General features: G+C 51.0%; 1 protein-coding gene across 1 annotated transcript in view; it reads left to right on the forward strand.

Moving 5' to 3' along the window:
* The window catches only part of GLE1 (GLE1 RNA export mediator), a 222783-nt gene that overhangs the window by 129562 nt on the left and 79030 nt on the right, over positions 1-14191 (forward strand). The window contains exon 12 of the mRNA XM_086948609.1: positions 7216-7345. Within this exon, the coding sequence (XP_086804735.1) occupies positions 7216-7345 (130 nt within the window). The remainder of the gene's footprint in view (positions 1-7215; positions 7346-14191) is intronic.

Genomic DNA, 14191 nt, shown 5'->3' on the forward strand with positions numbered 1-14191 from the left:
ACTGGGGGTTGCATTACAAAGGCTGCCAGGCCTTTGAAGCTCCCCTGCCACAGATGGCTCTTCCTGTCCTGGGGGAGTTGTGAGCACCTCCGCCCAGGAAAGGCTTTGTTTCTGGGCTCAGGGAGCGAAGGCTCCCACCCCAGGGTCCAGAAACCTGTCTCATGGTGACAGGCTGGTTGTTTTTCAGGGGGCATTTCTAAGATGCCCTCTGTGCATTTTTCATTAAATCTCACACTGGCATCAGTGCTTGTTTAATGTGCTGAGAAGTTTGATACCAATGGCAGCACTGCACTGACATGTCTAAGAATGGTAGACCTTGTAGGGGCACAGGGCTCATGCACCTGTACCCTCACTACTGGCATATGGCACCCAGCTAGAGGGGTGACTGATCTATACCAGGGCAGTGGTTTGTGGGCATGGCACAGAGGGATGTGTGACATGTTGACTCTTCACTTTGTTCTGCACCAGAACACGAAGCCTGCAATGGCAGTGTGTGTGTGTCAGGGCACAGAACCGCTAAGGGTGGCACAAGAAGTGCTGCAGCCCTTAGGGGCCTTCTCTGGTCACAGTGCCCTGGGTACCTAGGGTACCATTCACCAGGGGCTGACCTGTGGCCAGAGATGCCAATTGGGTTTTGTATAAAAGTGTGTGTAAGGTCGGGGGGAGGGGAGTTACTGCAACAGAAACCCACTTTCCTACAGAAGGCCCTTTCTCACATGAGGGCAAGGGCGGATCGATGAAACGAGTGCTTACCCCGATGCTTACTGTCCATTAGATGTACTGTATAATGCGCTCCTCTTGGTTAACCATGTTATTGATTCTAAGACTTCGGCCTTGGCTACATCCTGTTTGTGTTTAAAGTGCCTACAAACTATTGTATGCTGTAATGTTGTTTTTTTCATTATGACAAAACGCAAAAAAAAGTTAAAAAGTGTATTGGAACAATTTTGTTTTAAATACGTAAAAAGTCACACACTAGTAACTTTATTATTTTAGCTTTTCTGATTTATATGGCTTGGTCATATGGGGATAGAAGTCCCAGATAATAGCGAGACATTCCGCTTCTAGCCATCAGCGGCAGGGTGGGTCCGTCCTGGTTCGTTTGCATCATATCATGTACCCCGGATTCCCTGTCAGTGTCTTTCGTCTGCTAGATTACTCTACAGGGCCTTAGGACTGATCAACCATAGGAGAATGACAGCGGTATATTTAAAAGGATCACTCTCTCTTCCTAGTTGTGCTGAACTTTATATCCTACTCTGACGCGAGGTCATAGAGGGCAGAGTAGAGGAAGGACAATTGGGTTTTACAAGGAGGGTTATAGCCCTGTGCAATATTATATTACTTTGCTATGTTCTACCTTGTGATGTATGTGCTTTACATATTTACTGAGGGAAGAATAAATTGCTTACAATCCTCAAGAAGGTGGAGTGATAGCGATTTAGGCCCTAGAAACACATCGACGATTTTCTGTCCATATTTACTCTGCACTGAATGATTGTGCATGACAGGAATTCATAATTGTACAGTGACAGTAGGGACTTTGCAGAATGTTCTTAAAGACAGATTAATAACTCTTCTTTTATTGTTCAATCTATAATTATTGTTAAGATGTTTCTAATTCATATGCATGTTTTTCTTATTGAGAAATGCTTATAATGTTTTAAATAAGATTGTTTTAAAATAAAATAAATTGTGATAGTTTTTGTCCTGTGATTGTTTTAAAAAAAAAAAAAAATTGTGATAGTTTTTGTCCTGTGGGATGAATGTTTGCACAAATCACACGCAGGCTGGTTCAAAGGTGTTCCTCTCTTCTTGAAGCCCGACAAACCCATGCAAGGAGTTACCGTTCACTAACGTGTGGTAAACCCCATTGCAATTCCCTCGAATTGACGACCCCAGCCGGGCAGACACCGTTTGGTAGCTGAGTGAGTCCTTTTGATATCTGCTGTCTTTGATCTGCATCCTATTATTATCTCAAATATTCTATGCTTAGTTGCATCCGCGTCTTTGTGATTAGTCTAAAACTATATAAGAACTGTTCTTTGGCGAGGAATTGTCAGCGTAAGTGCCCTATAACAGCAGAGTAATCTCAGCAGCGGCAATAGGACTGAGCTTGTGCTCCTGCTGATGCCAGGGCAGATGTATCTTGCAGGGAAGTCTAATGCGAGCTTCCATTCTGTGGTCTACAAAGCAGAATCTTGCCATCTGGTGCAGGGACAGGAGTCCTAGCATGGGCAGCTCTGGCCTGCTGATCACTGCGGCTGCAAGAGTTGGGGCTCCTCGAAGGGGCTCCAGGTCTCTTCCCGTTGGGTTTCTCTTCCAGCTGGAACTCTCTGAATTGATGTTGCCATTTCTTTCTGGCCTCTAGTTCTGCGCCTGGAGACCCTTGCCCCCTTGTGGCTGTGTTGACTGGTCACCCCACTCCTTCTTTTCCAACTGGTTGTCGGTCCAATGCCCATTAAATTGGTTTCTTCGGAAGAGGGGTGAATCCCTCTACTGCAACCAATGGGAGGCCTTCCCTGGCTGGTTTAGCACAGGATTGAGTGTCTGGGAAGCAGCCGCCTGTCTCGGGGCCTCGTTACTATTGTGTTTAGTTTGGTAACTGGATTTCCCCCTTTAGGTATATGGCTCTCAGATGTTGCTCAGTACATGATGCTCAGTGTCCTCTGTTGTCGTCAGTATTTTTTTACCGGCAAAATGGGAAGATAAAAATATGGAGTGATATGCGACCAGAATGTGCTCTCACCTTTTGGTGTCCAGATAGGTTCTAGATTTTGTAAGAATGGGCAGATATTGAGGGACTTGCCTCAAGGGAGTCCAGGCTGCGCACAGAAGGCTCTGGAGCGGTCGGTGGTGACTGCACGGGTTCAGAAATAAGACGAAGGAGCCGTTGATTGTAAATAAAAGATGAGGGAGCTGTCTGCATGGATGTGCGCAGAAGTTAAGGGAGCTGCCTGCATGGATGCAGGCAGAAGGTGAGGGAGCTGTCTGCATGGATGTGCGCAGAAGATAAGGGAGCTGTCGGCATGGATGCAGGCAGAAGGTGAGGGAGCTGTCTGCATGGATGTGCGCAGAAGATAAGGGAGCTGCCTGCATGGATGCAGGCAGAAGGTGAGGGAGCTGTCTGCATGGATGCAGGCAGAAGGTGAGGGAGCTGTCTGCATGGATGCAGACAGAAGGTGAGGGAGCTGTCTGCATGGATGCAGGCAGAAGGTGAGGGAGCTGTCTGCATGGATGCAGGCAGAAGGTGAGGGAGCTGTCTGCATGGATGCAGACAGAAGGCGAGGGAGCTGTCTGCATGGATGCAGGCAGAAGGTGAGGGAGCTGTCTGCATGGATGCAGGCAGAAGGTGAGGGAGCTGTCTGCATGGATGCAGGCAGAAGGTGAGGGAGCTGTCTGCATGGATGCAGACAGAAGGTGAGGGAGCTGTCTGCATGGATGCAGACAGAAGGTGAGGGAGCTGTCTGCATGGATGCAGACAAAAGGTGAGGGAGCTGTCTGCATGGATGTGCGCAGAAGGTAAGGGAGCTGCCTGCATGCATGCAGGCAGAAGGTGAGGGAGCTGTCTGCATGGATGCAGGCAGAAGATGAGGGAGCTGCCTGCATGGATGCAGGCAGAAGGTGAGGGAGCTGTCTGCATGGATGTGCGCAGAAGATAAGGGAGCTGCCTGCATGGATGCAGGCAGAAGGTGAGGGAGCTGTCTGCATGGATGCAGGCAGAAGGTGAGGGAGCTGTCTGCATGGATGTGCGCAGAAGATAAGGGAGCTGCCTGCATGGATGCAGGCAGAAGGTGAGGGAGCTGTCTGCATGGATGCAGGCAGAAGGTGAGGGAGCTGTCTGCATGGATGTGCGCAGAAGATAAGGGAGCTGCCTTCATGGATGCAGGCAGAAGGTGAGGGAGCTGTCTGCATGGATGCAGGCAGAAGGTGAGGGAGCTGTCTGCATGGATGCAGACAGAAGGTGAGGGAGCTGTCTGCATGGATGCAGGCAGAAGGTGAGGGAGCTGTCTGCATGGATGCAGGCAGAAGGTGAGGGAGCTGTCTGCATGGATGCAGACAGAAGGTGAGGGAGCTGTCTGCATGGATGCTGACAGAAGGTGAGGGAGCTGTCTGCATGGATGCAGATAGAAGGTGAGGGAGCTGTCTGCATGGATGCAGGCAGAAGGTGAGGGAGCTGTCTGCAAGGATGCAGGAAGAAGGTGAGGGAGCTGTCTGCATGGATGCAGGCAGCAGGTGAGGGAGCTGTCTGCATGGATGCAGGCAGAAGATGAGGGAGCTGTCTGCATGGAGGCACGCAGAAGGTGAGGGAGCTGCCTGCATGGATGCAGACAGAAGGTGAGGGAGCTGTCTGCATGGATGCAGGCAGAAGGTGAGGAAGCTGTCTGCATGGATGCAGGCAGAAGGTGAGGGAGCTGTCTGCATGGATGCAGGCAGAAGGTGAGGGAGCCGTCTGCATGGATGCAGGCAGAAGGTGAGGGAGCCGTCTGCATGGATGCAGGCAGAAGATGAGGGAGCTGTCTGCATGGATGCAGGCAGAAGGTGAGGGAGCCGTCTGCATGGATGCAGGCAGAAGGTGAGGGAGCTGTCTGCATGGATGCAGACAGAAGGTGAGGGAGCTGTCTGCATGGATGCAGGCAGAAGGTGAGGGAGCTGTCTGCATGGATGCAGACAGAAGGTGAGGGAGCTGCCTGCATGGATGCAGACAGAAGGTGAGGGAGCTGTCTGCATGGATGCAGGCAGAAGGTGAGGGAGCTGTCTGCATGGATGCAGGCAGAAGGCGAGGGAGCTGTCTGCATGGATGCAGACAGAAGGTGAGGGAGCTGTCTGCATGGATGCAGACAGAAGGCGAGGGAGCTGTCTGCATGGATGCAGACAGAAGGCGAGGGAGCTGTCTGCATGGATGCAGACAGAAGGTGAGGGAGCTGTCTGCATGGATGCAGACAGAAGGTGAGGGAGCTGTCTGCATGGATGCAGGCAGAAGGTGAGGGAGCTGTCTGCATGGATGCAGGCAGAAGGTGAGGGAGCTGTCTGCATGGATGCAGGCAGAAGGTGAGGGAGCTGTCTGCATGGATGTAGACAGAAGGTGAGGGAGCTATCTGCATGGATGCAGACAGAAGGTGAGGGAGCTATCTGCATGGATGCAGACAGAAGGTGAGGGAGCTGTCTGCATGGATGCAGGCAGAAGGTGAGGGAGCTGTCTGCATGGATGCAGGCAGAAGGTGAGGGAGCTGTCTGCATGGATGCAGACAGAAGGTGAGGGAGCTGTCTGCATGGATGCAGGCAGAAGGTGAGGGAGCTGTCTGCATGGATGCAGGCAGAAGGTGAGGGAGCTGTCTGCATGGATGCAGACAGAAGGTGAGGGAGCTGTCTGCATGGATGCAGGCAGAAGGTGAGGGAGCTGTCTGCATGGATGCAGACAGAAGGTGAGGGAGCTGTCTGCATGGATGCAGGCAGAAGATGAGGGAGCTGTCTGCATGGATGCAGGCAGAAGGTGAGGGAGCTGTCTGCATGGATGCAGGCAGAAGGTGAGGGAGCGGTCTGCATGGATGTGCGCAGAAGGTGAGGGAGCGGTCTGCATGGATGCAGGCAGAAGGTGAGGGAGGTGTCTGCATGGATGTGCGCAGAAGATGAGGGAGCTGTCTGCATGGATGTGCGCAGAAGATGGGGGAGCTGTCTGCATGGATGTGCGCAGAAGATGAGGGAGCTGTCTGCATGGATGTGCGCAGAAGGTGAGGGAGCTGTCTGCATGGATGCAGGCAGAAGGTGAGGGAGCTGTCTGCATGGATGCAGACAGAAGGTGAGGGAGCTGTCTGCATGGATGCAGGCAGAAGGTGAGGGAGCTGTCTGCATGGATGCAGGCAGAAGGTGAGGGAGCTGTCTGCATGGATGCAGACAGAAGGTGAGGGAGCTGTCTGCATGGATGCAGGCAGAAGATGAGGGAGCTGTCTGCATGGATGCAGGCAGAAGGTGAGGGAGCTGTCTGCATGGATGCAGGCAGAAGGTGAGGGAGCGGTCTGCATGGATGTGCGCAGAAGGTGAGGGAGCGGTCTGCATGGATGCAGGCAGAAGGTGAGGGAGGTGTCTGCATGGATGTGCGCAGAAGATGAGGGAGCTGTCTGCATGGATGTGCGCAGAAGATGGGGGAGCTGTCTGCATGGATGTGCGCAGAAGATGAGGGAGCTGTCTGCATGGATGTGCGCAGAAGATGAGGGAGCTGTCTGCATGGATGTGCGCAGAAGATAAGGGAGCTGCCTGCATGGAGGCAGGCAGAAGGTGAGGGAGCTGTCGGCATGGATGCAGGCAGAAGATGACTGTCAATGACATGGGTTCTGGCAAAGGGTGCGGGAGCGATTTCGATGTGGTTATAGCCTGAAGGGTGCTGTCTGCATGGATGCAGGCAGAAGGTGAGGGAGCTGTCTGCATGGATGCAGGCAGAAGGTGAGGGAGCTGTCTGCATGGATGCAGGCAGAAGGTGAGGGAGCTGTCTGCATGGATGCAGGCAGAAGGTGAGGGAGCTGTCTGCATGGATGTGCGCAGAAGATAAGGGAGCTGCCTGCATGGAGGCAGGCAGAAGGTGAGGGAGCTGTCTGCATGGATTCAGGTGGCGGTGAGGGAGCTGTAGGCATGGATGCAAGCGAAGGTAAGGGTGCTGTCGTTATGGCTGCAGACAGAAGATGAGGGAGCTGTCACTTGTGACATGCGTGCAGGCAGAGTTTGAGGCAGCTGCTTGGTGACATGTGTGCAGGCAGAAGATGGAGCTGTCAGTAGCTACTGATGCAGGCAGAGGCTGAGGGATCTGTCGATTGGCGACATGGGTGCAGTCAGGAGGAGGGAGGGGGGTGAGCTGATCGGTGGAGATAGAAGATGAGTGTGTGGTCAAATGGCAGCGTGGGTACAGGCGGTGAATGAGGGAGCGGTCTGGTGATGTGTGTATCGTCATAGGAGGAATCGATTGATAGCGACATAGCTGCAGACAGAAGATGTGCAAGCTGTCAGTGGTGCCATGGGTGTAAAGGAAAGAGACTGGACATAATTGAAAAGAGAAATACATAAAGGTGATGAGGATGACCCAGAAAGGCATTGGCCGTCAAGGGTGCACTGTTCAGGCCCAATAGAGGCAGTAACTTTGGCATATAAACCTGTAAATTGAATAACATGAAATGGTTGTGATGAATAGTGTTTGCACTGACCTGTCTTTCTTCTGTGGCACAGGGCACTTGGATACCAGGTAGAAGATGGCAATGTAGAGCAGCAGGACAACTTCTTGAAACGGATGTCGGGAATGATCCGGCTTTATGCTGCTATCATACAGCTGCGATGGCCATACAGGGATAAACAAGGGGTAGGTATGCTGCGCTCCAAGGGTAAAAATGAGTAGTGTGGGCTGATTCACTGTATAACACCTTCCATGCCTTTGTTGAGCACCTGTGAAAAGGCTTCCATTCACATTTGCTTTCAGGGGATGCTTCCCTTCCTAAGATTGTCCTGTTTAGCAATGAAGCAAGACTAATGTCTGAGTGGGTGCAAAAGGGTCTTGGCTCACATGATTGGATAAGAAGGCACGGGTGGGTGGAAGGAGTCTCTGTATCCGAAAAAGATTATTAGTTATAGATTCCAAACCTTAGAATTACCCCCATGCGTCAGACTGGATCCAGAGAATTTTTCTTCGGCAGAATCCCTGCTTGTCGGTAGGTGGCGTCGGTCAACTCCGCTTATGCCGTTGTAGTCGCTGCGATGACGTCACGGTGCCTATTTAAACGCCTCCCCTGCCCGCTGATGTCCGTTTTCTTTTTCCGCGCACCCTAGTCTTGAGACTGGATCAAGAGAATTTTTCATCAGCAGTCGGTATGTGGCTTCTGTCGAGTCCGCATATGGCGTCGTGGTCGCCGGGATGATGTTGCAGTGCCTACTTGGACGCCGCAGCTGCACGCTGACGTCAGTTCTTTCTTTTTCTGATCCAGCCTAGTGCAGAGAGAGCTTGCACCTCAGTCATTTTTTGACTAAACTTTTTTCGAGTTTTGTCGACGTCTTTTTTCGATTCTTAGACTCCTGGTGCATGAGGGATTCAAGCCTTTTGACTCCAGTCACAAGCTGATGTCCGTGACGGAACTGCACCTCATGTGCCTCTGGTGCCTGGAGCACTACCACGACCCAAGGTCGTGCTCTGACTGTCTGCCCCTGGACCAGAACTCTTTTCGGGAGCGGTCCGAAAGCTTTTGGAGGCACAACAGTCTGCTCCGCGTCGCTCCTGGTCTTGCTCGAGGGGAAGGTATCGAGATTGGTCGCAGAGCCATCAAATCCTGTCTAAGTCTTCGCCTTCCTCGGGTAAGTCGAAGCACAAGATGAAGGCGAAGAATCACCGTCGCTCTTCGCTGGCCCTCCCCCCCCCCACCCCCCTCCCCATCAGTTTGCTGACGCGACGCTGGACCCTGAACATCGTTGATCTAAGGCTCCGTCTCCGGCGCCTGACTCGGGGACGACTCTGCACTTCGCCCCCCCATTTCCGGGAGCCGGGGCGTCCCCAGCCCAGCTTCGTATGTTTGTGTAAGCCCTCCGCCTTGTGTTCGGGCTGCCCAACTCCACTGGCGCACCTGTGGGCCCTGCAGAGCTAGTGGGGGGCCCCCTGGGCCTTCGATTCCGGCAGCTCCGGCCCCAGCAGGTCCCCATGAATCCAGGCCTAGATCCGGCTCGACGTAGCTCGACCTTCCTCGGCGCTGATCCTGCCGGCGCTGGCCGTCACCGTCCCCATCCTCACCCACGAGATGGACCCAGAGACGGATCGACATAGAATCCGATGCCAGAGGGTACTTTTGTTCACTTGTTCATCCTAGGTGTTCCCTATTGCCCTGAGGGTGGTGATGAGGAATGGGAGGGGTTGCTGGACCCTTTAACGGACCAGCTGGAGGAACCGGTCACGAGAGAGGTATTGGGTGACGCCAGTGGTCTGAATACCACCCCAGATCTTGCCATGCTTTCTCCCCCTACCGCGGCTATGGAGGAGGGAGCTTCCTATGCAGTGGGGGTGCTTAGGGCAGCTACGGCTTTGGGTCTGGAGCGCCCTACAGTGGCAGTCAGGACTAATACCCTGACAGAAATGCTTCAGCCTGCGGCAACTTCGTCTGAACCCCGCTTGCCCTTCAATGAAGCCCTCACAGACGTCCTTCTGGGCACTTGGTCCAAGCCAAGCACAGGGGCTCCTTTGGAAGGGATGTTTGCCCGCTACCACCGCACGGCTCTGGGCGATCCCATTTTCCTCATCCAACACCCTTCCCCCAAGAGCTTGGTGGTCCAAGCGTCTCCTTCCAAGGGCGCATTCCCTTCGGCACCCCCTTATAGGGAATCCAAGAATCTGGATCATCTTGGGTAGTACATGTTCTCTTCTTGGTGTTAGTCTGTGAATACCGCATGCCTCTTGGGCCGCTATACCCATACAGTCTGGGATACGGTTGCACAAGTGCTGCCTCAGTGCTTGGAGGCCCGGGCCATTCTCTCCCAGGCAGTGGCTGATGAGAGAGACGCTGCAAAATTCACAATCTGTTGTGGACTGGATACCACCGACTCTCTGGGTAGAAAGATTGCCACGTCGGTAGCCCTTCGGTGCTACGCCTGGTTGAAAACATCTGGTTTTTCGGTGTATGTTCAATCAACCTTACTGGACATGCCCTTCGATGCTTTAAGGATTCTCGAGCTACGGCCAGATCCTTGGGCCTCGCTGTGTCCTCCCGTCCACCACAGTAGGCCTTTCGCTACTTTCAAAACAAACGGAAGGGTCATCCCACCACGGCCGACCAAGTCCAGCCACTGACCCACAAAAGCTGCCCAGCCTCTGCGTGACCACAGACGTGGGACCCAGCGACACAGGTCTGGGAACCAGTGGGTGGGCCAGTTCACCCTTTCCCCCAATGCAGCACCCTCCAAACACTCCTATTCTGACCTTTCAGGTCCATCAGCAGCCAGTGGGTGGCTGGATTCTCAATCCCCTCCCCCACTGGCAATCCATTAAGTCAGTCAGGTGGATTTTTGCAGATAGACCAAATGGGCTACTCCCTACCTTTCGAGACTACCCCTCCCTCCATGGCACCGTCTTTCGATCGTATGTCAGAGGATCAGTTGGCGCTTCTCCGCCGGAAAGTCTCTGCTCTCTTGGTCAAGGGAGCTATCGAGAGGGTCCCGGCACCAGAAGTAGGTCGTGGTTGCAATTCTTGCAACTTTCTGGTGCCCAAGAAGGACAAAAGCCTGCAACCTCAGGGCCCTCAACCTCTTCCTCTGGAAGGAGAAGTTCAAAATGCTAACCTTGGCTCCGATCCTATTTGCCCTCAACCCTGGAGACTGGATGATGGTGTTGGACTTGCAGGATGCCTATTTCCACATCCCCGCCAGCCCACAGACGTTCACGGTAGGCCACAAGCATTTTTAGTTTACTGTGCTCTCCTTTGTCCTTACCAGCGCCCCTCAGGTGTTCACGAAAGTGATGGTGGTGATCACAGCTCATCTGCGCAGATCAGGGGTTCCAGTTTAGCCCTATCTCGACGACTGGCTGTTGAAGGCGGGCTCACCCCAGACTGTCGTCTCCCACCTCCAGACTATGGCGAACATCCTGCATTTGCTGGGGTTCTCTATTAACGTGCCGAAGTCACACCTGACCCCCTGTTCTGGACACAGCGCCGTTTCAGATCTATCCTCCCGAACAGCGAGTCTGGGATATTCGGGCTACGATTCTGATCTTTCAGCCTCTGTCCTGGGTTTTGGTCACGATGACCCTGAGGCTGCTGGGCCTCATGGCCTCCTGCTGGTAGACCATGCCAGGTGGCATATGCGGGCTCTGCAGTGAGACCTGAAGTTCCAGTGGGCCCAGCATCAGGGGAACCTGGTGTAGGAAAGTGGCTCTATATATACTGGACCAAATTAAGGTACTTTGTGTATAGAGTCCCCAGAGGTTTGGCAGAGGCTAAATGTAGATGTAACCTTACTCTATAAAGTGGTAGCTTGGTCGAGCAGTAAGGCGGTATCAGAGGACAGTGTTAAGCATTTGTTGTACACACTCAGTTAGCAAAAGGTCTCACACACTCAAGAACTGAACTCTAGGCCAATTGTTTTGTATCAAAAGATATACAGGTAGATTCATGAAGCCGAAATCTGCTCGCAAAGGGCCAGATTCTGAGAATCTGGCCCTTTGCGAGCGCTATTTTTGCATTTTGGATTCATCATCCCAAATGCAAAAATCGCAATTCTAGAAATCGCTAAATTGAGATTAATTGCATTTAAGGAATCTCAATTTGAGATTCCTTAAATGCAATTCATGAACCATTAAAAAATTGCGAATTCTCAATCTGGGGCCGCTATTTACCGCAAAGTCTAACTACGTGGTAAATAGCAAAAACTTTAGTGCATTTTTCTAAGTTGTATGTTACACACACACATGTCCTTTGGACATGTGTGTGCGCAACATCTGTGTACATTACTATTTCAGGGGTGCTACAGGGTGTCCTTTGGATACCCTGGCACCCTTGAAATTGCTTCCTTATTTGCGATTCGCGAATCCTTAAAATTCGCTAATAAGGACTTGCAAAAAGTTACTTTGAATCTGGGGGATAGTTTTATTTTAGAACCAACAAGGTATCAAAATATACTTTCTCAGAATGGATTACTTAAGTTAAATACTTTTCAAATGGGCAATAGACTCTTTGAATATAATAGTTACAGTTTGTTGCAATAGGCAACACAATTTCAAACACAATGCAGCACTGAGCATAATGGGAATTTTCAGTTAAAGGCAATTAGTTACTCTGTAGATTACTTTTCTAACCTCAAGACTGGATCCTAGATTCAGTCCTGAGGCATATCCTGTAAACAGTTAAGTAAACGCGTTTTGGTTAAATTAGTGATTTTTAAGGAATATTATTGTATTTTAAAAATTGAAACTTTTTCAGTTGAAATTCCCAATGTTATCCTATGGAAGGCAATTCAAATTGCAGGTGAAGTAGGTTCACGTTACATTTGTAATCCAGTACTGGTCTTCTAGGTTCTGCACTGGGACCTCTATCTAAAACAGGTAAGTAATTACGTTTTGGTAGTTGGTACTATTTGTAAAGAATATTTGTAGTTTGCAAAAATCGACAGAAGAAATTTCACAGAAAAACAGTCAATGGTTTCCTATGGAAGAAAATTCAGGTTACTGGTAAGTACGGTTAAAATTACTTTTCAGGGTTTGTGCTGGGCTAAAAGGTGCAGCTCTGAGGTCTCTCCTGATAACAGGTGAGTAAATCGGAACTCGTTGTTCGGCTGATTTAGGTTGATTTAGGATTTTTAGGTGAATATTTTAAAGTTCAAAAACTCCACAATTTCCAAATGAAACCAGTCAATGTTAGCCTATGGAAGAAAAGTGAGTTATCGGCTTTTAGGTAAGTACTCGACTGGCAGAGTTAAGGTTCTGGGCATAGACTCAGGGGTCTCCCAGGGTCAGGTAGGTATAGTTGGTACATCCTCCGCGGCACAGAGGCAGCCGGGTGTAGAGGTAGTTAGGCCCAATGTTATCCAATGAGAGGCAGGGGGTCTTCGGTTGGTGGCTGCTGGCTAGCAGGCCATGCGGCTGTGGGAGCTGGGCTCCTGGTCACTGGCTCAGGGCAAAGAGGGAAGTAGGATAGGACAAAGGTTGCACTGCCAGGGGCAATCGGCGGCTGGGTGCAGGGTGCTTTTGAGCAGTCGGGCGCTCAATGTTATTCAATGGAGATCTTGAGAAGGGAACAAAGGCTGAAGGCTCGGGGATGGAGAATCTTCTGGAGCGACCTGTGGTAAATAAGTTTTACCTAATCAATTTTTCCATATAATTATCAATACAAGACAGCTCATTACAATGAGAGGCAGAGTCCGTGGTATCTGAGTCATACGGGCTTTAATATTATGCTTCGAAGCAAAGGATATCGGGTTCCATCACCACGCAGGTTCAGGAAGGGACATTCAACGTTTTATTAACATTACACATTATATATAGTAGATCGTTACACATGAATCCAATACAGTAGGCGTAACAGGTGAAAAAGAGAGAGATAAGAACACATGTGCGTAAGAGGAGGCGTGAAAAAAGGCGTACACATGGGCGTGCACTGTACATGTCAGAGAAACGTCACAAGATACGTCACATGTGGGTGGATGTAAAGTGAGAAGTTGCAGAATCAGCAGAAACCCTTCGCCTATATGCGCGCGCAACTAGTATGACGTGAAACTGGGGGCTTTGACTTCTTTAGCACTAGTGGAGGAGACTGGTGTCTGGAGTGTCAGGGCAACCTGTACCTATAGCATATCTGATATCTGTTGTTTGGAGGATGTAGTGTCTGAAACAAATGGTCTCTCGGGCAGGGGCCTTTCAATACCGAATGCTAGTGCATGCATACGTGTCTCGGTGCAATGCGCGGAGCCATGGGCCAACCATGGTAACGGGTTCAGTAAATCACTTGCAAGGAGGACAGGAAGGGCGGGCCCTTTGCTCTGCAGCCGGGATTATGTTTACCCATTTCACTAGACTGGAATGTGTTTTCGAGAAGGCTGAGCAGATACCTGTAGGCAAAACATGAACTAGGCAGGCAGTCCAGGCCGAGCCGGGCACCGCCGCGCTGGCAGAAGTAAGGCAGGGGTCAGGGATGCGTGCAGCTTTCGGAGACAGGAGAGATGAGGCAGAGAGGCCTCGTTCAGGGCCTAGCTTGACTGAGTCAGAAAACATGGAGAAAACGTGTGCGAATTTCAGAAGTGCACCACATAAAGATGGTGGCACCGTATGCTTAGGAACATAATTAACGGGATTTCTTGGTATGGTTGGATAGCTAACATGTTAAGGATGGGCGCAAATATATTTGCGTCTCTCTAGCATGAACAGAACGGAAGTTACACGACATACAAGGAACATGGGTGCATGGATAGGGTGCGAGTTGGGGGACACTTTGGCTACCTGAAAATTTCTATTACCTCATTCCCTCCTTGGACCCTACTACACCCTTCGGGATATATCTATATTCATGAGACCATCTATCTGTTCATAGAGCATCATTTGTTCATCTTTCTTTATTCGGGAACGGGAACGTGTACTTGGACGGGGAATACAGACTGTGGCGCACAGGCCGCAAATCGCTGGCCCACATTGCAGACAGAGACAACAACTGAAAACTATAGCCAATATTATTCCTAGGAACGACAG

This window comes from Lissotriton vulgaris, unplaced genomic scaffold, assembly GCF_964263255.1.
Source record: "Lissotriton vulgaris unplaced genomic scaffold, aLisVul1.2 SCAFFOLD_726, whole genome shotgun sequence".
NCBI lineage: Eukaryota > Metazoa > Chordata > Amphibia > Caudata > Salamandridae > Lissotriton > Lissotriton vulgaris.